Source organism: Rhipicephalus microplus, chromosome 9 (assembly GCF_043290135.1).
Source record: "Rhipicephalus microplus isolate Deutch F79 chromosome 9, USDA_Rmic, whole genome shotgun sequence".
Lineage (NCBI taxonomy): Eukaryota > Metazoa > Arthropoda > Arachnida > Ixodida > Ixodidae > Rhipicephalus > Rhipicephalus microplus.
In genome coordinates this window covers 44,026,238-44,049,696 of record NC_134708.1, presented here as the reverse complement: position 1 = coordinate 44,049,696, position 23,459 = coordinate 44,026,238, and the positions used below count along the sequence as shown (strand labels likewise).

Sequence of the window (23,459 nt, the reverse complement as noted above, 5' to 3'; positions counted from 1 at the left end):
TGCCATAACCGCGTTTGCCAACTAGAAAATTCATATTTTCCGTGTAGCACTGGTGGCTACAGCAATGCATTTTCATTTTTTTTTTTTTCTCGTGAAGTTCAGTCGTCTCGCCTATAGGTATCTGCTGTGGTCAGCGGACCGATGGGCATGCATTGTTGTTACTTCATCTTATACTTTAACTGGTCAATCCAGCTCGCGAGTGTCCTCATTTAACGAGTATCTAAATTACACGGTGGTTTAAGTTTAGGGTCTGCACGCTTACTTTGATTTCTCGCTGAAATTAGCACACCTGAGATAATTTTGAGGCTGTTCGAGCATTTTAACGTGCGGCGAAATTTCAGCAAATTTCATGGTTTTGGCGGAGGTCGGTGCAACAATGGGGAATGGTATCAAATCGGTGCGATTGGCGCATCTGTTGCACCCCTGCTTAAAATGCAGCCCAGTCAAAAGATATTCCATAAAAACTCAACCCATGAAATATATGGGATAAAATTTGATTGGACGAAGCTACCATGAAACTGGCAAAAAAATTTTTTTGAATTCAATGGAGTAAGTTTGACGTCACGGTTCTGGCTGATCAGAAGTGGGTAAATACATTTCTGCTGTCCTTGGGTCACATAGGTTCAGTGAACACAGAAAAAGTGGAGCGATCTTGAGCAAATATGAACACACTGAGACTGTTGCTCCGAGTAAATATGGTTGAGCCCATGCAGTACTGGAAGAGATGATTGATTAGGTTAATGCAAAGGTGTCTTTTTACGTTTCTCCTGTCCTTGATCACGTAGGCACACTGCCAGAAGGAATGCAGTCCACCTTGTACGGACATGAGCAAATGGCACTGCACACGGGACACCAAATGCGAAGAACCTGCAAAGAAACGAGGAGAACAAGATGGTAATGCAAACCATACGCCACACGCGGCCTGTAACAGGACTGGAATACCCAGGCAATCAAGGAGTGTTGCTGCGTACATAAGCAACGTTCTGGACAACGTTTGCCAATAAAAACATGTTGCTGTAGTGCTAGCAGTGCAACAATCGAAAACATGTGTCACCCAAGCTGCCATCTTTCAATGCATAAGTACTATACTTAGTCAATGCAGCTGCCTGCTGCCACTACGTAGACATCCGACTTGGATGATATGCAGACACTATAATTAAACAGTGACAAATAAGACATCTGCTTTGTTACAATAGACTGTAACACTTTCAACAAATTATTGGACTTAGTTAATAAAATTATATGTACAATGCCAAGCAGCAAAAGCTTCATTTGATATTGCTACTTATCAAGTATGTGAAATAGTACTACTGCTAGATAGTATTACTGTTTTTTAATGGCTAGAGTAGCACTGCCATTTTATGTGGTGAAAAGCACTGGCACATTTTTATACATAAAACAATGAATTATTGCTTTGTACACATTAGCATACTTCATGTATTTGACAATAATTTTAAGCAATTTGAGTAAAAGCATGAAGATATAGTGGAATATCAGAAGTAAATTATTCACTACAATGTTTCAGCAGCCTACATGACGCCACACATGTACACATGACACATTATCGGCTTCCATAACTGGTTATACTGAACAAATACAACGGCTACACATTGAGGGAACATTTAGAAAGCCCGCTTGGCATCTTTGAATAATTGAAACTCTTTCAATATCGAACTAAACAATGCCCACACCAGCTTATGAAAAAATGGCCCAAGACCTTAAATGCAAGTTTTTTTTCATATCAAAATTACATATTTTTCATTTTTAATAACTTTCTTTGAAAAGTTTAGTTTCTCTACTTTCATGACAAAAAAAAAAAACTGGAGATTATCACTAAAATAGAAGTAGGTTAAAGTCACTTTCAAATAGTACAAGGTTACTATTGAAACAAAAAAGAGCTCGTTGTCTCGAGCGCCCTGAATATTGTCACCTGGCTGCTTGCCAGTGCGTTTTTGCATAAGGAGTTCACTGAAACCACATGCTCAAAATAACCATAATTGACAAGCTCTCATGATAGAACAAATCACCTTAAAAAGCATACCTTTTCCACATAGATCAGTTTCCACTTACACCTTTAAAATGTGTTTTTCTCACCATCCATTTTAGGCCAACTTCTTTAATTTGGACATAATATTTTTAGTTTTTCTGGTAGCCCAATCGGAATGAAAATTTGCCACCTACATATTCCTCAACATGTGAAGGGTGCAAGACTTTTCTTTAAAACTTGATATCCCCTGTATAATTATTATGACCCAAAAGTAAGCAATTATGGTTTGTGTTTATAATCAAAAGTAATCAATATTAATTTGATTTTTTAAACTATCACAGCTTTAATAGTGGCCCACTCTTTAAAGAATCCTTCGCAGCTATTCCGGCGAAGCACGCAAATCTATAACCTGTTTGAATGATGTTGCCCGGCTTCAGCCTAAAACGGTTCTCTTTAATGTGTTAAAAAACTGATTGTAGTGCATCGACGTGAAGAAACAAAAAAAAAAGGTCATGTGGCTTATGCTTTGTCAGATGACTGCCAACTATTGACACTGACACTATTGCAGGTTCAGTTTCATTTGAGACTTGGATACACATGAAGTCTTGAGAGAAATCAGCATGTGCTGTGACTTTAAGAATACATAGTGTTCATGTGATGTCACTTACGCCGTTGTCGCCCTCTCCCGCCAAGCCGGGTACCTATGGCAGTTCACGTGCTGCAGCGCATTTTGTGGGGGGCTCGTTATCTGTTGCTGTGTACAATGTTGAAAGGAAGCATTGTGGTTTTTTTTGTTGTCGTACTTTAACGAGCTCATCGGATCAGGAAAGCCTCGTTTGTTCACTCGATACAAGATCAGAAAATCAAGATGTGCGACACGTATACCAGCCACCGCATACACCGGCTGCCCGGCACGACCTACGAGGACCCATTATCTCGCTTTCACTACAAACACCACAAATTGCGTGGCCCAAGAACAAGTGAAAGCCCAAAGTCTCTTGAGCCACACTTTTAAGAGCGGATGAGCGAAGCGCAGCAGCTCTTATCAAAAATGAGTCCTGCAAAGCTAGGCAAGCTTACAAGAGATATAATATTAATATATTGCTGCGGCCTACGCCACCAAAGCAGCAACATCCCCCGCCTCCCCTAATTGTTTTATACAGGGCTTATGTTGAGCCTGTTTGATTGAAATTTGTGGAAACAGCCAAGGAAAACATTATGCGAGGCAGATAGAGACTTTGCGTGGTGCATGCCACGGTAATGCCGGTCATCACTTTTTTTTTCGCGTATGTTTTGACACCTTTTTCACCTTGTATTTCACTTTTTTTTTTTGTACGCCAATGTACAGTGGAGACCCTGAAAATGATGGAGACCGTGTTAGAAAATTAATTGACCAAATTTTGAAAATCCTGACCCCCCAACTCGAACCAGTTGGCTATACTTCAATATGAACTAATATTATTTCGCATCCATTTTCACAGTTTATTTCCAAGCAATACCCGAACTTCCGTGATCACCATCACGATTTTGACCGCCTCCCTGACACGCTGATTGTGCACGCAGTGGTCGCAGACAAGTTTGTATGTACAGTATCTTGGTAAGCTATTTCTGTTTGCAGGTAAGTGCTTGGCTATGGCACTTACCAGGAATGAAGTTACACCTGAAGACGCAAATATCACCGAGTTTCGTCAAGTAGTTTTTTTGTTAATCCGCGCCAGCCAAACACGCCGATACTTTTCGGAAAATCGCAAAGTGCGTTCTCAACTTTGACTCATAACTTTCGGCGAAGAAACACACCGAAGATCTGCTCTCTCTTCGGGGACTACTAAATTAACTTGCCTCACTAGCAGCCCTCAAACTTGCATCGTGAGGCAAAACTAAATAGGCACAAGCTTGAGGAGACAACACGGTAGCGGTAGGCGACGGAGTTGGCAGGTGCCCGGGCATGTCGGTGGCTCATTTCGGAAGTGACGAATGGGCATTGCGTGGCGCACGTGCACACTATGTACACAGAAGGAAAGTCAAAGAACATTGTCTGGGGTTTCAAATTGTACTATACAAGAAATTCTTTTATTTCTCCGAAAATTATTTATGCGATTGTTCTGAATAGTTTACAAAAGTTATGCATTGAAACTGAAATGCCTTTTTTTACAGTGAATGAAGAAAACAATGAGAATTTCAGGGGCTTGTTTTTTTTTTGCCAGTATTAATGAGAACTGGCAATTATTGTCTGTTCTCAATCATACTATATCTAACAAAAAAAAAAACAAAGCCTTAAAATTTCCCTCATTTCTTAATTTCAAAGCAAGGGTCTCGTTTTGGCAGATTTGATGCCTTCAGGTAGCATGCCTTCAGAATTATTGGTCAGCTGCCAGCTCATAAAAAGGATCATATGCTATAAAGCACTAGGAAGCAGAAAAAGTGTGTTCCGCACTTACCATTATGGCTGTAATGGTAAGTGCGGTTACACTCCCAAGGATAAATGCACGGATATGCGCGATGACGAGTGCGGGGTGATTGCTGCACTCAAGCTCAATTCGTAGGACTTGTGACGCTAAATCTGAAAGTTGAAGGTCTGCTTCCTGCTGGCAAGTAATCTTTTTGCCCACTTTACTTTCTCTACATTTATATCACAATTATTACAAATTATGTCGTATAATTTACTTGGCCTTATCTGTCGATCGACAGTTGAGGCTCCTAAACACATGTCAACCAGACATTAGAGCGCAGCATGTGACCTGGAATTTACAATTACATCTGGAGGCCTGCCAGCAATCACTCGCTCTTCTCTCAACAAATAATGCCATAAGCCCAGATCCCTCGACCATTGCATGACTTGAGTATTACGAGCTAAATAGTTACAACAGCTGCTGCAAGAGGCTACCCATGCACTCGCTTGTAATTTCACTGATTGTAAACCCCATGTTCGAACAAAAAAAAAAGAAAAAAAAAAACACTTGAGCTTCGCCTGCAAGAATAAAATGCAGTAATGTGATTGGACCCTATAATCAATTCCTTCCCCACTGTTACCCTGGCTACGCTTCTTGGTGCATGCCTCAACCATGCTGCAAGAAAACGAACAACTGTGCACACAAAATTGGCCGTTTCAAACTATCTTCGAATGCATACTGCAAGTACAGCCAAGTGCCCGATACGCCACAATTATTCACTTTGCAAATCAGATAAGTGCACACTACACATTTGTAAGGCAACGTGCGAACCAACGCAGTTTATCCTTATGTTGATACTTTTACAGCTGATGATTAAATTAGACTGAATGCTTTTTAATAAGTGGTCTTTGTAAACACCCATTCTTTTTCACTTTCTGAACCAGAGAGCGACCCCATGCTTCTGCCAACTAACATTACACGCGTCAAGAAGACTCTTCCCACTACGTTCCATTCACACAGTGTTTTCCCCCACGAAGTTGCAAGCACGGCTCTGTGGTAGAACGCCTGCTTGCCATGCAGGTAGCCTGGGTTCCATTCTCGATCAAGCCAAAGTGTTTTATCACTTATTTCTTTGCATCCTTCTCTATTTTTCAGTCACGGACAATCCGATATTTGTGCAGCGTGTCTCCAGAAACTGTGGCTTCTTAAAAGAAAACTTCGGAAAGCACCCAGTGGCGTAAAACGTATATCTTGCAATGCCTGTGTGAGGTCTAAATTGGAGTACGCATCAATTGTGTGGGATCTGTATTATCAAAAAGATATTTTGCAACTAGAAAATGTTCCGTTAAAGCCATGAAATTTACATTTGGCATATACAGAAGCCTGGATTCCCCTACAAATTTAATGAAGCTCATTAACATTACCACGCTGGAAGATTGGAGAAAAGTTAAACACCTTTCATTCCTTCACGGCTGGTTTGCAGGTACAATCAATTTAACACTCCCATCATCTGCTAAGCGTCTTAGTACAAGAACCATGCGGTGCTATCACAAATATTTGTTGGCACCAAGCTTCGCTCGCACAAAAGCATTTAAATACAGTATCTTCCCTTGTACAGTCGTGAATTGGAATTCGTTGCCAAATAGTATATTCAGCTTCGATGACTTTGACAGTAATACTTATGAAAGATGTTTTGAAGGTCTAGCACTCTTCGTTTTTATCGCTTCTACTTTCTTTGTTCCCACCACATGTTTTGATTGACCTACCTTTCAATGATTGTTCTATCTTTCGTTTCTTGTGTTCGCCCATTGCATTGTTTGTATATTAAATTTCGCTGTGTATGTGAAGCCCATCCTGCTTGAGCCAGAATGTTGGCTTGCAGTATTTCAAATAAATAAATATAATCAATTTTTTCTCGCAAGCAATGGTACCGACACCAGAAATACTGAGAAACAAATTTTTTAATGTTTTTGCATTCAAAAGTGCTCAAGGCCAAAGTGTGCACGCGAAGTAACTTGTAATCTCGGAGTGATTTGCCCCTGCTTAGCTTCAAATAAGGTTCATCAGGATGAGAGAAGAAAAATCATCCTTACAGCATGCTACAAATCCCTGCAACTTTGCTCGTATTTGAAGGATTCTGAGAATGTTTAAAGCATGTAGTGTGCTAGTATCCTTAAGGAGTACGGCCACTAGAGTGGGTCCGGTCTTAGCGAGCCGCAGGGCACGCATTAACTGTCGCCATGGCGAGAACACAGTACTGCTCAAAATCGCAACACTTTATTGCCAGCGGCAACACCAAAAACGCAGTACAGGGCCCATTGCAAAGATGCGGTGGGAAGGCAAATGAGCTTATCCACGCCACAGTCGACATCTGCTACCGGGTGAACGGGGTTAAACGTCACTCCTCGCTCTCCCAGCGCGACAGACAGCGGAGGAGGGGAGCCAGGTTGGGACATGAGAACAGCAGAAAAGGCGGCAAAGCCCGCACAAAAGCGGCGGGCTAGCCTCATTTCGCGCAAGCAGTAGATTCTACAGGCAATAATAAGCTTCTTTATTGAACAAATAAAAGTGCAACAATCCTCTTTGCGTGCCCGCTTTCTGTCACGCCTTTATTAGTTCTAGATGGAAGCACAACTTTCCCAATGAACTTCTCTGATGCAACACATTTCTTCAATAAAGCTGTACGAAAAATTACTTGGATTAGTGCTGCAGGGCCTTTTCATGCGGGCACGGCATTCACCAAAGCATGACCTCAAAATTGCTCGTCTTGGCTTGTTTACAGATTCCGATTATCACTTCTGCAAGCAGCACGACTTTGCCAAGTGTGTTTTACTCCGTCGAACATCTTTCAACAAGTGGACGCATTCATTAGGTTCACCTGGAGCCAGCACCCTACGGCATCGATGAGCCATGCTGTGACTACGTGGCCCAATCAAAGATGGATGTGCACGCCCCTCAACCGTACTTAAGGAACACCTCGGATCCACACGGACTCAGTAGCGGGCACGGCACTCACCAAAGCATGACCTCAAATACGCTCGTCTTTGCTTGTTTACAGGTGCTTTTCATGTTTTCGAAGCGATGAACTATTTCTTATAGTCGTGCCATACCCCAACACACTGTTGTCTCTATCTTGTGATTGCTGGTCTGTGTTGCTGAAGTTGGCTAGGAGCGGTGATATTGAGACAAACCCCGGTCCCGCTGTACTTGAAGAAAAATTTGAACAAATTTTGCAAACATTAAAAGAACAGACAAAGACACTTGCCGATATAAAACGTGATCAACGTGCGCTTCAGAAGGAAGTAAAAGATAATGGCAGCGTCATAAAAAAATTTGAAGAACGACTGTCTATGATTGAGTCATCCCTTCCAAAATTGATCGAAACTAAAGAAGCGGTTTCTACTTTAACTGAGCAAGTGGCTGTGCTTTCCCGGAGGGTCGACGATTTGGAAAATCGGCAACGAAGAAATAATTTGATCGTCTATGGTCTTCCTGAGAGACCAAATGAATCAGCCGATGAACTGTTTGAAACTGTAAACCAAAAGCTTTTTTCTGTAATAGGTGTAAGCCCGTGTAGTGTAGAACGCATACATCGACTTGGAAAAATGCGAGACCATTCCAGGCCTGTAATATTTCGCTTATACAACTCCAAAAAAAAAGAGTGATATCTTGATGAAGTGTTCAAAATCGAAAGGAACAGGTGTTTCGGTGCGTGAAGACTTTTCAAAGCGCGTACTTTATTGTAGCAAGCGCCTTTGGGAGAGTGCAAAAGAAGAAAAACGAAGCGGTGCGCGGGTGCGCCTTGTTCATGACAAACTTTACATGAACAAGGATGCACATTTCTGGGACGAAAACACCGTTTCACGAAAGCCATGCTTAGTTGCTGATAATCTTCAAACCACATGAAAATCCAGGAACGTGGGCACTACTCCTGATGCAGTGACGGTTATAAATCTGAACGCGCGCAGCGTCTTGAATAAAATTTCAGCCATTGAAAGTGTTTTGCTCGAGCATGAACCAGATGTACTCATCGTTACTGAGGCTTGGTTGAATGAATGCATAGAAAACTGCGAGTTTCTTCCTTCAAACTATATAGCTTATCGTAGAGATTGCGGATCTAGGGGTGGTGGTGTTGCGATTATCTGTAAAAGATCAACTGAGTGCACAGAACGTTCTTCACCGCCTGAAATTGAATGTATTGCATGTGACATGACATTATACGGCAGTTCGTTCACATTCATTGCAGTGTATCGTCCTCCTGATTCTTTGGAAGACTACATGCTAGCTTTCAATGACTTCTTACATAGTGAATTTCAGAATTCAAAAAGAAAAGTTGTAATGGCCGGTGATTTTCATCTTCCGCATATTAACTGGGTGGAGTATAAAGCGGGTCAGGTTGATGTAGTATTACCATGCAGAGCTCTCCTAGATGGGGTGTTCTCGCTCAGTATGGTTCAAGTTGTACAGGAGTGCACACGAGTACACGAAAAGGGTGGCTCTTTACTTGATCTTGTATTTTTGAGTCCATCACTGGCTGAACAAAAGTACACTTGTGAAGTGATAGACGGTATTTCAGATCACAGTATGGTGATTCTTCAGCTATTGGGCATGCGTCACGAAACGCAAGCCACAAAGTCTGTACTGGTGCCCAATTACTCTAGAGCTGATGATGTTTCAATTTTGGACTTTTTTGACATTGATTATGAAGATTTTAAGCGCATTGCTGTATGTGATAGTTCAACGGTTGATGATGCGTGGAAAAGCTTTAAAGAAACTGTACACACACTAATAAAACGTTACATACCTGACCGAAAAAAAAGATGGTTCAAAGAATGAATCCATGGGTTTCGCAAAAAATTATTCACATGAAACGACAACTAAGGCGCATGCAGGCAAAACGAAAAAGTAGTAAACAAAGTCTCAGATCGGCTGACGTCACAACGCTCTCTTTGCCGTTCAGAGCTGAGCCGGCTGACGCAAAGAAGCGATACATGAATGAATCTCTAACGCAGTTTATTAAAACAGCACCGCAGAAATTTTGGTGATATTTATTGAAAGAAAAATCGAATAATGTGTATTTGAATAAAGAAACCGGCACTGTTACCGATAGTTTTCAGTTAGCCTGTACTTTTAATGATTATTTCAAATCAGTTTTACGGACGATGACGGTATACTGCCGGAATTCAGCCTAGGTTGTCCTGCCTCGCCAATCCCTGATATTGTCGTTACACAGGAAGGCATTTGTAACCTTCTTCTGAACCTTGATGAAAAGAAATCAACTGGCTTAGATGGCATTCCAAATGTCTTTTTAAAAAGGTATGCTGAATGGTGCTCTTATTATCTCACTGATATATTTAACAAATCTTTGCGTGACGGACAGGTTCCTAATAACTGGAAATGTGCTAAGGTAATACCGATTCATAAAGGAGGTGCTAAAGACTGTGTAAACAACTACAGGCCTGTGTCTTTGACAAGCACATGCTGTAAAACACTGGAGCATGTACTTACTAAGCACTTAACGGAATTTCTCGAAAAGCACAAACTAATGGCAGAACAACAACATGGTTTCAGGCGAGGTTTCTCGACAGTGACAATTCTCACCGAGGTTTCACATTTCATTAGTCAAATCTTAGATGACAGAGGGCAAGTTGACATTATTTTTCTTGATTTCAGAAAAGCATTCGACAAAATACAACATCCAAAATTGCTGCATAAACTTGGCACGATCCTGCAGAATGATGAGCTCATAAATTGGATAGCGGCTTATTTGATAAACAATGAGCAAGTGGTTTGCATTAGGGGCACAAACAGCACGAGGCAGTCGGTAGGTTCAGAAGTTCCGCAAGGCTCTGTCATAGGGCCACTGCTGCTCTTACTATATATTAATGATTTGAACAGCGGCTTCTCGCCCGATGTTTCCATTAAGCACTATGCTGATGTCACAGTCATCTATTCAAAGGTAGAATCGAACTACAACCAGGAAACGCTTAATGAAGATCTGGGCATGGTAGGCTCTTGGTGCAAAAAATGGCAAATGGTGTTGAACCCAAGCAAAACAGTTTTTATGGCGATTACTAGAAAAACTAAGCCTCTCTTATTTAGTTACGTCATAAATGACGAACCACCCTGCCGTGTGTCAGAATATAAATACCTGGGTGTTTAAGTCACAGATAGCTTGAACTGGAACCGCCATATAGATTATATCTGTGATAAACGCAAAAAAAGCTTTGGATGCTTCGTCGGAGGCTTGGTGACGCGACACCTGAAGTAAAACTTATAGCATATAAAACCACAGTACTTCCGTTGCTGGAATATGCATGCCCGATATGGAAGCCATATACGCAAAATAATATCGCTAAATGTGAACAGGTTCAAAATAGAGCCTTGAGATTTATTTTTAATTCCTACCGTAGAACGCAGTCCGTAACAAGTCCAAGAACTAGGGCTCGTATTGTTACATTGCACGAAAGAATGAATATCAACAGCATGAAATTCTTTTTTCAGATATTCCACGGTATCTACAAAACAGAGATAACAAAAATTTTCACTCTAGACACGTCGCATTTGCGGACAAAGCACACCAAACACATTAAACCTCTAAAGCATAACACAAAATCGTTCAAGAATTCTTTTATTGCATCCGCTATTGACACATGGAATAAGTTACGGAATGACGTTGTACTGTGTAACAATGTTAAAGATTTTGAATGTGCGTTTCAAATGTTGAACTGAGCTGTAATAAGGCACTCACTTGCTCACCTGTGTTCTGCCGTGTTATGCTGCAGGGTGCACATTGAATGTTGGATTTTCTATTTAATTTTTTGCATTACTTTTGCTTTCTTTGTGTCAAATTGTGAGATGTTCTAGTTTTGCATTGACTTTTGAAATTTGTGTGCCCAGATGAGCAACTCCTGTTTTGGCATGTATGCTAACAGTATGAACAAAGTAAAATAAAAATAAAATAAATACTGCAGCGTGCCGGCACAGTTACGTCATCATGAACAACGCGTAGAGCAGTTAGGCGTCGTTCCTCCATTCCTCTACAGGTATAGCTCGTTCAGTCAAAAACGACACGCTGGACCTACGCAGGTTAATCACTGTGCAATTAGCTCGTGAAAAATCCATTCCTATAATGAGTTACCTTGAACATTCTGGTAGCACAATGAAATCGGCAACGTAAATAAAGTCTCGTATTTCAAGTCTTGCAGTGCATCTGCCAAAGGGCGTAATAATGTGACTGCCTGTCGTGCGTATCTGCGATCCACTCCACTGTGTTACAACTTTGTTTAGCTTTTTCACTATCTTGTGACTTATCACTGAATAATCAGCACCAGTGTCGACTAAGGCATTCAGCTCCCATCCTTCCATTCTCAACAGCAAATCTGAAGTAACGCTTTCGTTGCTGCACCCATTTATCGGAAATACACTGTCGTTGCCCTCAAACAATACTGGAGGATTTTCGTAACTGATGTTACCAGCGGCCACACCTCCACAGGTCGCTTGCTTCAGATTTCTGGGAGTGGACTTGAAGAGCGATGACCAGGCTTGAAGGTGCACGTGGGCTGAACGACCGGTAGCGCATAGGCGGTGGTGACCGTGATCGATGTTGGCGTAGAGGTGGCGAGTTCTGGTGCATGGACAAGTACTCCTCAATCTCTGCTGGCCGTTTGCCATTTCAGGGGCACGGTGCACACGACGGGAAGCCTCTTAATCCAGCCTGTCGGTAAGGGCAGAATGTGTACAGATGACCCGCTTCGCCACAATGAAAACACAGAGGCCTGCGCTTGTGATCACGCCAGACGTCACTTTTCCTGAGCCTATGCTCCACATAGCAATGTGTGCTACGTGCTCCTGGGGGCAGATAGGTAGCTGATGGTTCCCGTGGACGAGGTGCGCTGCATGCTGCAGGCGAGAGAGGAGTCGCGGCCATCACAACTGCTGTACTGCTGTGTACCGTGGGCTGTCGATGTTGTCGAGGATAAGTGGAACCAGCAGCAGCTCACGCTCTCGTATGACTTGCCTATGTTCGTCACGAGTGTCTGTAACAGATAGTGCAGATTAAGTCTGGGGCATTTGCAGTCTGCTTAGTACTTCTCTAATAACTGATCTAATGAGCTCTTGCAGGGCTTCAACGTCGTTTCGCACGCCTCCAGAAATACCTGTGCAGATGCGCAGTTAAGATTCCGGTTGTACTGCCAAACCCGCTGTTCCAGTGTTTTTTCGATGGCCGTCGCTTCCAAATAAAACTCAGCAACTGTGCTTGGAGGGTTGTGGGCGAGAGCGGCAAACAGCTCTTGCTTCACTCCACGTATTAGATGGCGCACCTTCTTATCCTCAGCCATTTTGTAATCCGCACGTTTGAACAGACGGACCATGTCCTCAATGTACATGGCAGCACTCTCGTTTGTGAGATGGTTCCTCGATTGAAGAGCAGCTTCGGCCTTTTCTTTCTGGTCTGTGTTCGCGAACGTAGCCACCGCTTGTCGTCGAAATACCTCCCAGGTAGACAACGAGGTTTCATGGTTCTCAAACCATGTCCTTGCTAAGTCTTCCAGGGCGAAGTATACGTGACAGAGCTTCTCTCTTTCGTCCCATCCATTCAAGCTCGCCAGTCTCTCGAACAGGTCACACCAATCTTCCACGTCCTCGTACGAGCCGCCGTGGAATACCGGTGGCTGGTGCGGTTGGCTGATGAACACTTGTGCCGGTGTTACCTGGCTAGTCATAGCGGTGGTGTCCATTGTTTGAATTCCCCTTGGTGTGAAGTAAAGAGGACTGAACTCAGGTGAGTCACCTAGAAGACGGCAACTTGCCCTCTGGTGTACAAAAGTCACTTCCACGGGGTTGAGACGTTGGTCGTCGGGGATACGCTGTCATGAACTCGCGGGGCTTCAACACATTACCCACCGCCTCCAGCAGAAATGTAGCGATGCTGAGACAGACAGGCTAAAAAACAAGTCTCTTTATTAGGGCAAACTTGTGCCCACGAGTCTAATGACTATGGTCGTCGAGTCCAAGTAGCCGAGTTGCACAGATTCAACTATCTTCCTCTTCTTCGTAGCCCAAGCGCACAAACGCATGGCGCATGCCAGCTGGGTCTTGCTGGTGCTCGTGCCACGATGATTGCGGCGGGCTACTTGAACGTGGCCAACCTGTCGCAGCAATAGGATAACTCAGAGATATTCTTATTAAGAATATCATGTGAAGGAGATTGCGAGAGGGAAGCCAAGACACCTTGGTTATCCGTAACTCACTTTTCTTATCAATGAATATTGAGCTGGAGTATGAATGCTTGTGCGTTGAAGTATGTGCGAGTAGACAATCATAAATGCTAGTCAACATAAGACTCATATTACTGATAAACATGGGAACATATCACCAGACATTGGCACTAAAATGTGGAGCTCACACAAACTCACTCATGAATTTTATTTCGTGCTTAAAACTCGCTCGAACTCACTTGGACTCAAGCTCGGCGAGGTATCATTCACCTAGACTCACTCAAACTCAGACGCGCAGCTCAGAGTCTGGCTCAGTCTGAATAAGTTGGCCCATAGGGGAGTTTGCCGACCTATGAATGAGGCCACCAAAATTTTGGAAAGATGCCTAGTACTGGTAAGCATTCGTTAGAACCAAAGCATGCCAGCATTTAGGTGACTGAACTTGTCTGTGAAGTGCCATTTGCTGCTTGTAAACCATAAAACGAAAATATCTGTCTTCGCTAAGGTAACTCCAAAGTTATAATTAACAAGGAACTATCATTATGCCAAATGATAAGCTAGGAGGCTGTCTCAGGTACACTGTTTTTCACCCGGAGTCGCATTAGCAGTGAAGACAAAGTTCAAGTAAGCATTCAAGTCACTTCAACAACAAATAGGCATTGCAGGTACCAACAAGGTGCAGATATATATATTTCAAAGGGGCACTGCTACACTTTTTGAGCACGGTCAGAAAATGCTGCCGTCAGCCAAAATACTGCAGCACTTTGTGTGGCCTGGCATTCACAATTCATTCTAAAATTTTGCTAATAATCCCTCACTCTTCTTTCTAGAAATGATTCCACATACCCAACACTGCGGCCAATTACTGGGTCACCGCGGGATCCTGCAACGTGCCCAAGCACACAATCGCACTGAAAGTAAGCAACATGTTCAAAGGAAAAAAAGTGCTCAAGGTCAAGATGCGTGCTGATGGAGGGATGCATCTTGATGCCCTCGTACCATCCTCTTTCTTGGTGTACCTTTCAACGCACTTGTAGTACAAGAGGAGAGAGAAAACGATTGAAGCAAACAAAAAATCCCCGTAACCCCTCTCACGCTTGCCGGATTAAACAATTCTTGCTACATGTGATTCCCAAAGCAGCATGTGCAAATAATAGGAGTATTTCATCATAACTCCAAAACGTGTTGCAGGACTCCTCTAAACCTTTCGCAGTCATTGACGTACTGCTACGCTATCGTATTTCCTCCTACGTAGTGTCAGAGCCGTACCCACATGCTGCACTATACGGAGCTAGAATTAGTATTAGAGTAATATGCAGTTTTACACTGCAAAACCACAATGTGAATATGAGGAGTGTCATGGTGCATGAAGCTGCATAGCATTTCGTGCTCCCTTCTTAACCATTTTGCCACCTCCCCGTCTTTGCAGAACTCATCTGCATTACTTGTGTGCATGCGCTTTGAGTTGTCGATGAATTCGCCCTTGCGCTGCCAACTGCTAGCTTCCCGGATAGCTCAATTGGTAGAGCAACAGACCCGGTAAGGCGTTGGTACCGGGTTCGATCCTGGAACCAGGATGAATTTTTCGGCCACTAAGAGGCTTTTCTTCCTGTGAAATCCGTATCAATTTCCTTGTGGCTTGATGCCACAAGCGGGTCTCCACAGAACTTATTTGCATTAAATGTAGCTTTGTGCTTAACCCTGAGTGGCTTGACTGAAATCAATGAAGCTTATTTGAACAAAAAGGTAAGAAAAGCATCTATATGTAAAAGTAGTCACTTGTGATTAGAAACTAGAGAGTCATTTCGTGAATGAGCGCTCTGGGCTCACCCACGTATTCCGTGGTCCTCAGCCATGTAACCATAAACTAAGGAAGCCATGCTCCACCACATTGTCAATCTGTGCATGCCACCACACACCGCACCAATAAAGTCAAACCTGACTAGTTGCACATGTGACGTGCTGAGTGCTAAGTCTGAGGAGTTAAAAAATGCGCCAACGCTTACACAGCAAAAAAGTGTAAAATGGTACGCCGTGTTCGGTAGTAATACGCATGTTTAATACATTATAACAATCTACCCGCTGTGCAGAGCATTTAATCTGTTAGTGATCAGAACGACTCGAACAAATGCCACAATGCCTTTGTAAAGAATCGTGGAGGTAAGGCGGAGGTAAAGAATTGTCAAAACAGTTTCAGGTGTTTATACGACCTGCACAGGAGGTTACCTTAGCAGGCAAGCAACAAGTCTACAAAACAGCAAAAAAATTTTTTTTTTCACATTAAACGATCACTCAATGATTGTTTACTCTGTGTCAGCAAATACACGCATTAAAATTGCACCATCACTGTTGAAAGTACCAGTACTGATATATAAAAAAAAACGTAAACAAACTTTGCTGCTACATCAGCCTTGATAAAAAAATCGTTGATTTATTAAATCGCGTACTGACTGAACTGTTCGAGGAATGCAAATGGCCCATGCTTAACTTGCACATGTTAGCAACATTTTTAATGCATTACACGGCATATCGTAGCGTTATGACTCTCGAGTTATAGTTATTCTAGGCAAGACTGACAATGGGGTCCACTGGCAATGCATGGCTTAGATACTTGTCACAAAGTTAAGACGACCCACATAAAAATAACCAAGGAGACAAACGCTGCCGTCCAACCGGGATCACGAATACACACAAAAATAATCGCAATCCCAGAATAAAGTCAACGAAAGTAGCAACGACTGGATGTAGATCTAAGGCACACGGCGACTCTTACTAAGGTGTGTCTCTGGTTATTGTGACCTAGTGCCTTCTTAGCTCTGCAGTCGGTATTCAAAACACGTTCCACTGTTTCCAAGAGAGACAAGTTAAGAGCTTCAAACACAAATTTTCCTATATCGCAATGATATACATTTTCCGCTCACATTTTTCGGGCTCGAAACTATTCAACTACACTCCGAAGAACCGCTGCGTTTGTTAAAGAAAGCAATAAGGGCAAGATTCTGTTTGCCGAATTAGGCAACATACATCAGTTTGCTTGGAATCATGACAAAAATTAATAAAATAGATGTCAGTACATCACCTGCGAATGTCAGCTGCTTGACGGTAATGCATTACACACATTTTGTCGTGCGTGTGCTGTCCATTGTGTGCGTTTGGCGTTCTGCATTGGTACAGTCGATACCACGAATCCACTCGTCACTGACACCACAGATGACCCCGTTTTCTAGTATGTTTGGCGAACTGGACGAATCTCCGCAACGTCAAAGCCACGTTGGCGCTACAAAAAAAGGCGAACAAAACTTTTCAGACGAGTCTACAGAATGAATGTGCCGCGTCCGTCTACCACAGGCACCACATGGAATGGCAAACACTAAATAAAAAAAACGCATATTGCGCGCCGTCACTGGTAGGTGTTCTGTGGCGCCGTCTCGTGGCGGACTGTTCGCAGCACAATTAGGTTCGGCTTCAAATTCAAGTTAGACGAACGCAATTTTCTGATGCATTTTTTTTTTCAAAAACCAATAGACCTCTTTATTTATTGGACGTATACGACAAGCTACTGGTAGTATACGTTATGTGGCAAAATTGCTTGCTATGAATTAAATGTCATTTCTTTGAAAATTTATCTTTTTCGTTTTGAGCACTAAACGTTCCGCGAAGAGTGCTCACGTAATTCTGCCTGAACTAAGCACGCATTCTGATGAGCGCAACACGTCTATAGTGGAGCATGTTAATAAAAAAATACTGCTTCGAACTGATTTGCCAGGTTTTGCTTCGTTTTCGTAAGCGTCGGTGGCTTCCGTACGTTTGCGAGAGTTGCCGCTAATTACTCTTTGCGTTTAGTGTGAATTTCTGACCCGTTATTTTCTCGCTCAGATCGAAAGTGAAATACATAGAGTTTCCTAAATATTCAGCAAACTTTACGGCGCAACGAGTCTTCCAGCGTGATCGACGTTGCTGGTTTCGGTTTCACCTCGATTGGGGCAATGAACCTCGGCGATTATCTTCTCGAATAAAGTGAGTTTTCCGAGATTGTTAAAATGTGGGTGGATCAAAATATGGCGTCCTACAAGATTTTCAATACAGATAACGACAAGTAATCAAAGTTATGAAAGGGATTTTGTTTATAGCTCAATAGAACGCAGACTTAGGCGCGCCCTAGGAGGATATATATAAAAAATATATATATATCCTCCTAGGGCGCGCCAAAGTTTTTCCGCCTCGGTGTAATTCATTTGCGAGGACAACAGCGACCTCACTGTCATAGAAGTTTTAAGAAATCATCTGTATAGTCTACAACAAAGTAAACAAACAGTTCCTGTTTGTGTGCATGTGCGTGTGGCAATGGTCGAACTTCATTCAAGCTGAACCCGATGGGACAACAAAACCTTCATAAAGTTGTTCTTATTGAACGTTGTCAGCTAGTGGACAGCGCATCCTGAAAATATTTAGTAAAGGAGCTTTCATGAATGTGTCATCGTCCCTTCCATGCAAATTATATATATATATATATATATATATATATATATATATATATATATATATATATATATGCACTAAGGGACAAAGAAGGCAAAGCTGCTGGTGAGGATCAGGTAACATCAGATCTGCTGAAAGATGGAGGACAGATTGTGTTAGAAAAACTAGCCATCCTGTTTACGAGGTGTCTCCTGACGGGAAGAGTACCAGGGTCTTAGAAGACAGCTAACATCATCTTAATACATAAGAAAGGAGATGACAAGGACTTGAAGAATTACAGACCGATCAGCTTGCTCTCTGTAGAATACAAGCTATTTACAAAGGTAATTGCTAACAGAGTTAAGAAAACATTAGAATTCAATCAACCAAAAAAACAAGCAGGATTTCGAACAGGCTACTCAACAACTGACCAGATTAATACTATCAATCAGGTAATAGAGAAATGCTCAGAATATAGCCAACCACTATACATAGCCTTCATAGATTACAAGGTGTTTGATTCAGTAGAAATACCAGACGTCATGCAGACACTACGGAATCAGGGCGTCGATGAAGCACATATAAACATCCTGGATGAAATCTACAGAGGATCAACTGCTACCATAGTGCTTCATAAAGAAAGCAACAGAACACCAATCAAGAAGGGTGTAAGGCAGGGGGACACAATCTCCCCTATGCTATTTACTGCGTGCTTACAGGAGGTTTTCAGATGCTTAGACTGGAAACAGTTAGGGATAAGAGTCAATGGAGAGTACCTTAGTAACCTGCGCTTCGCCGATGACATTGCATTGCTGAGTAACTCAGAGGACGAATCGCAACTCATGATTACGGAGTTAGACAAAGAGAGCAGAAAGGTGGGTCTTAAAATTAATCTGCAGAAAATGAAAGTAATGTACAACAACCTCGGAAGAGAGCAGCGCTTTGAGATAGGTAATAGTCCACTTGAATTGTAATAGACTATATCTACTTAGGGTAGTAATAACCGCAGAGCCGAACCACGGGATTGAAGTAACTAGAAGAATAAGAATGGGGTGGAGCACATTTGGCAAGCACTCTCGTATTATGACAGGTAAATTGCCACTATCCCTCAAGAAGAAGGTATATAACAGCTGTATCCTGTCAGTACTTAGCTACAGAGCAGAAACATGGAGACTTACAAAAAGGGTTCAGCTTAAATTGAGGACGAAAAAGCGAGCAATGTAAAAAAAAAATGGTAGGTGTAACCTTAAGAGACAAGAAGAGAGCAGAGTGGATTGGGGCACAAACGGGGATTAAGGATATAATAGTTGAAATCAAGAAGAGAAAATGGACTTGGGCCGGGCATGTTGCCGTAAACAGGACAATCACTGCTCATTAAGAGTAACTAACTCGATTTCCAGAGAAGGCAAGCAGATTAGGGGTGGACAGAAAGTTAGGTGGGCAGATGAGATTAAGATGTTTGCGGGTATAAATTGGCAGCAGCAAGCACAGGACCGAGTTAACTGGCAGAACATTGGAGAGGCCTTTGTCCTGCAGTGGACGTAGTCATGGTGCTGATGATTACTCAACTCGATTTCCAGAGAAGGCAAGCAGATTAGGGGTAGACAGAAAGTTAGGTGGGCAGATGAGATTAAGATGTTTGCGGGTATAAATTGGCAGCAGCAAGCACAGGACCGAGTTAACTGGCAGAACATTGGAGAGGCCTTTGTCCTGCAGTGGACGTAGTCATGGTGCTGATGATGATGATATATGAGTGCTTGTCGTGTTTTACCAAGACCACTCTGGTACAGCTACTGGAGAAGCTAAAACCTTTTCGCACAGCAAATAAGGCTTTTGTAGCATAGTTTGTAGCATAGTTGACAATTGTGATGCACTGTTTGAATACTAAGAAGTCAAGAATGACAGAAATAATTCACACATATTTTATGTTCAAAACAGCGTGTCACGAATGTGTGTGAATTATTTCTGTCATTTTCATTTTTTTAGTATTCATACAGTGCGTCACATGTATCAACTATGTACAACCCTGCTCTGGCCCTTCTATCTCGGTTACCTGCAACACATTTACAAACAAAACTTTTTAAGACACTAAATGACAGCTGTGCTATCATATTTAATAAAACTTATATGCAATATCTCAAATGGTGAAATTAACTCAGTACTCCTCACTTTTCTGTGAAATGCCCTGAACATTTTTTTTATACCAAAGGTGTGTGCTAAATAATTAAGGAGCAGCAGGGTGGGAGGAGGGTTTTGCAATGTCTGCACATAGTTTGACCTAAAAAGCCCCTAAATTACTCCGAATTCCAAGACAACAGGGTAGTTAGTTTCTCACCTTCACCACCATTCGTACAAGTGCTACCTCACCCTTGCTACCTAATTGTTTTTCAAAGCACGTGAACAATGTCAGCATGAAGGGTTAAAACCATCTGCATTTCGAACTTATTGGCTATACATGCTCTCATGTTCGCTCGCACAGTGAAAAGCATACAAATCAAGCAAAACTGGATGACTGCACCCAATAGTCATGCGAGACATGGCAGGACAGATGGGTGTTTGCATGACAAAGTAGTTCATGCCTGATATTTCTTGTATGTCAACCAATGGAGAGCTTATACGTCAACATGTAACATCAACAAACTGCTGGGGTCACAAATAGCGCTTAAAAGATAGGGAATTTGTAACTTAATTGCTTTACAAAGCTTCAAAAGTTTTTTATGAGAAGAAAGGCTTCCCGGATGTTCGTCTTGATAGCTTCTGAGATTCACAAAGAACGAAGAAAGGAGATTTCCAAGGGCTTGTCTTTCATTGTTTCACTCGACATTATTTAGTACAGACAAGAAAATACTAATTATGATGTAAATGTGAAGAAAGTAATGTGGACGAAAAGAACTTATGGAAGGCAGAGATAGAACCTGCAACCGACTAATAACCCGCCCGGTACTCTACCACATGAGCTACTTCAGCTTCTCACCATCCGAGTACATTATGAGGTATATATCTACATTTAAAACTAGGAGTGTGTTTCTCGATCTTCAGGAAACAGGTGTCCCGGCTTCTCTTGAAATTCTTGAATGCTACAGATCTCGCACGTGACTGGTGATAAGTGACAATTATGTTTGAGGTATAGTGCAGTGAGCTAGAGTACCTGCACAATACTGCATGTGGAATAGCACAGAGGCAGCCGTCTTATGCAGGCTTAGGTCGCGCTATGCACGATTTTTATTTTAAGAGCCTGCTCGTGCTTCGTTAAAAAACAAACAAAGGACATTAGCTACAATTAGCAAAGAGGAAACTGGGCGGGGCAATTGCCTGTAAATTATGCAAGGCTAGATCCACCGGCTACCTACAAGATCCTTATCCTTAACCTTTTAAAACTAGGAGTGTTGGTCAGCATTTCCGATGGAGGCGGAAATGTTGTAGGCCCGTGTACTCAGATTTGGGTGCACGTTAAAGAACCCCAGGTGGTCTAAATTTCCGGAGCCCTCCACTACGGCGTCTCTCATAATCATATAGTGGTTTTAGGACGTTAAACCCCACATATCAATCAAATCAATCAGGAGTGTTGGTCAGTGCCACTGGTAGTTATGAGATGTGGAACAACTTTTTTTGTGCGTGTTAGCGTCACGACTTATGAGCCCTTTTTATGAACTGGCAACTTATAAATAATCCCAGCACGCATATACACAATTGTAGAGTTCAGGTTGGCTTCTCACATTTTATCATATCGTGAAGAGGGCTGCTTTACATACATTTTACAGGCATTTCTAGCGAATAAAAAACACAGAAACACGTTCATCATGGTTTCAGGCATCTTGAAAAGTCATTTCTAAAACATTATCTATTTAAATTTATTGAGGTGGTAACAAAACTTACAAAACAACAGAAACTTGCATCGTTCAACACTTTACTGCATTTTTTGTCGCCATTTCGGGCATTATCTAATCCTTTTGGATAAGGTTGTGTCAAACAAAAGAAACGAGCCCTCAAAAGTTCCCTTCTTTCCCTCATTTTTACTTATGTGCTTATATTCCCAAGCACATGTGGTCTATAAGGCTTACTTGGCCTACAAAATATGGATATCTAGGAAAAAGGGAATTTCCTTGTGTAGGCACAAACGTGTTTTCACGCTCCCTTTGCACAAAAAAAGATGCATTGCAGTGGACACAGGGAAAGGGACACTCTCCTTTGAAAGGGTCTGAGTGAATGCAGCAGGACACAGGTGGCACTCAAAGGGACACACACCCAGTGGGAAATAAAGCTGAAATTTCACAAATCTTCTACTTGCTAACATATGTTCACTGCTGGCAGGAATGCAGCCCTCGTTGTACGGACATGAGAGACCGATGTTTCTCAAATGATGCCAATTGAATGATGAACCAGCAGAGACAAAGAAATACAGACAGGCATGCACACCACGTGTTGTGATCTATGCATAAAATGAGAATTCACCAGCACAAACCAATCTAGAGCTGCTGCACTGGTCACTTAGGTACAAGCTAACCTCGGTCTATCCTCACGTTGTGGCAGTGGCAATGCAGTGTGCTGATCCACTACGTCTTACGCGAGTTCTCATTGCTCTCCCCATCAATACTTCACTAGAAGCCTGCTGCCAATACACAAAGGCTTGACTAAGATACAATGATTATTTATTATTATTATTTAGTTTGTGTACATAAAAACACAAAGACAGAAGAAATAGGGAGGGAACAGGCAGAGAACTGCCACCTATAGGGGCACCAAGCCTGTCTGCTCCTTCGTGAAGGGGAGGCATAGAGGAAATACGGGAAGAAAGAAGGAGAGAGAAAAGGAAAGTTAAAAAGAAAAAGGAAAACACAAACACACACACACACACACACGAAAAATAAATAGTCACATGAAAAATGTCTGGAATCATGACGCCAAGTCTGTTTCGTTAAGAAAGTTAAAAGCGCTCTCCGAGCCTGGTCACGCCTAGAAGCACATCCTCCTGGGAACAATTCAGACAGGCGATACATAATCACCCAAATTTATCTTCATATGTGACAACAAACTTGGCACCTGACTATTAGGCTAAATATTGCACTTTTATTACGCATATCAAGTACCTATATGGTGATGCATATAGCGAGCATCACGTGACACTTGAATACATGAAGCTTATGAAAGAAATTGTGAGTGAAAAGCGAAGAAAGTTGATCGGAAGAGAGGACCGGATGAAAAAATAACATTTACAAGACTTTGATTAGCATCACAAGTTGAGATGGCAAAAATACAGGACAACTTTAGTGTACCTTTTTCTCTATTATGCATAACTGCAAAAAAAAAAGGGCCAACTTGATTGAAAAATGGAAAATATTGCACCAGTACACAAAGACGGCGATAGGGTTGACGTAAGAATGTTTTTAACATCAGTCTCCGGTA

The 23,459-nt window shown here is 42.2% G+C and overlaps 1 protein-coding gene across 7 annotated transcripts in view; it reads right to left on the bottom strand.

Annotated features, from left to right (window-relative positions):
* Positions 1 to 16,978, bottom strand: part of LOC142772205 (uncharacterized) — a 75,464-nt gene extending 58,486 nt beyond the window's left edge. For 4 of the 7 annotated variants that reach the window (XM_075874389.1, XM_075874388.1, XM_075874387.1 and 1 more), the window contains exons 1-2: positions 2,656 to 3,624; positions 761 to 867 (exon numbers count right to left, since the gene is read on the bottom strand). In XM_075874389.1, the coding sequence (XP_075730504.1) occupies positions 761 to 867; positions 2,656 to 2,804 (256 nt within the window). In that variant the 5' untranslated portion in view covers positions 2,805 to 3,624. The other 3 variants (XR_012886311.1, XM_075874391.1, XM_075874392.1) reach the window with 3 other exon arrangements.
* Between the last annotated feature and the right edge of the window lie 6,481 nt (positions 16,979 to 23,459).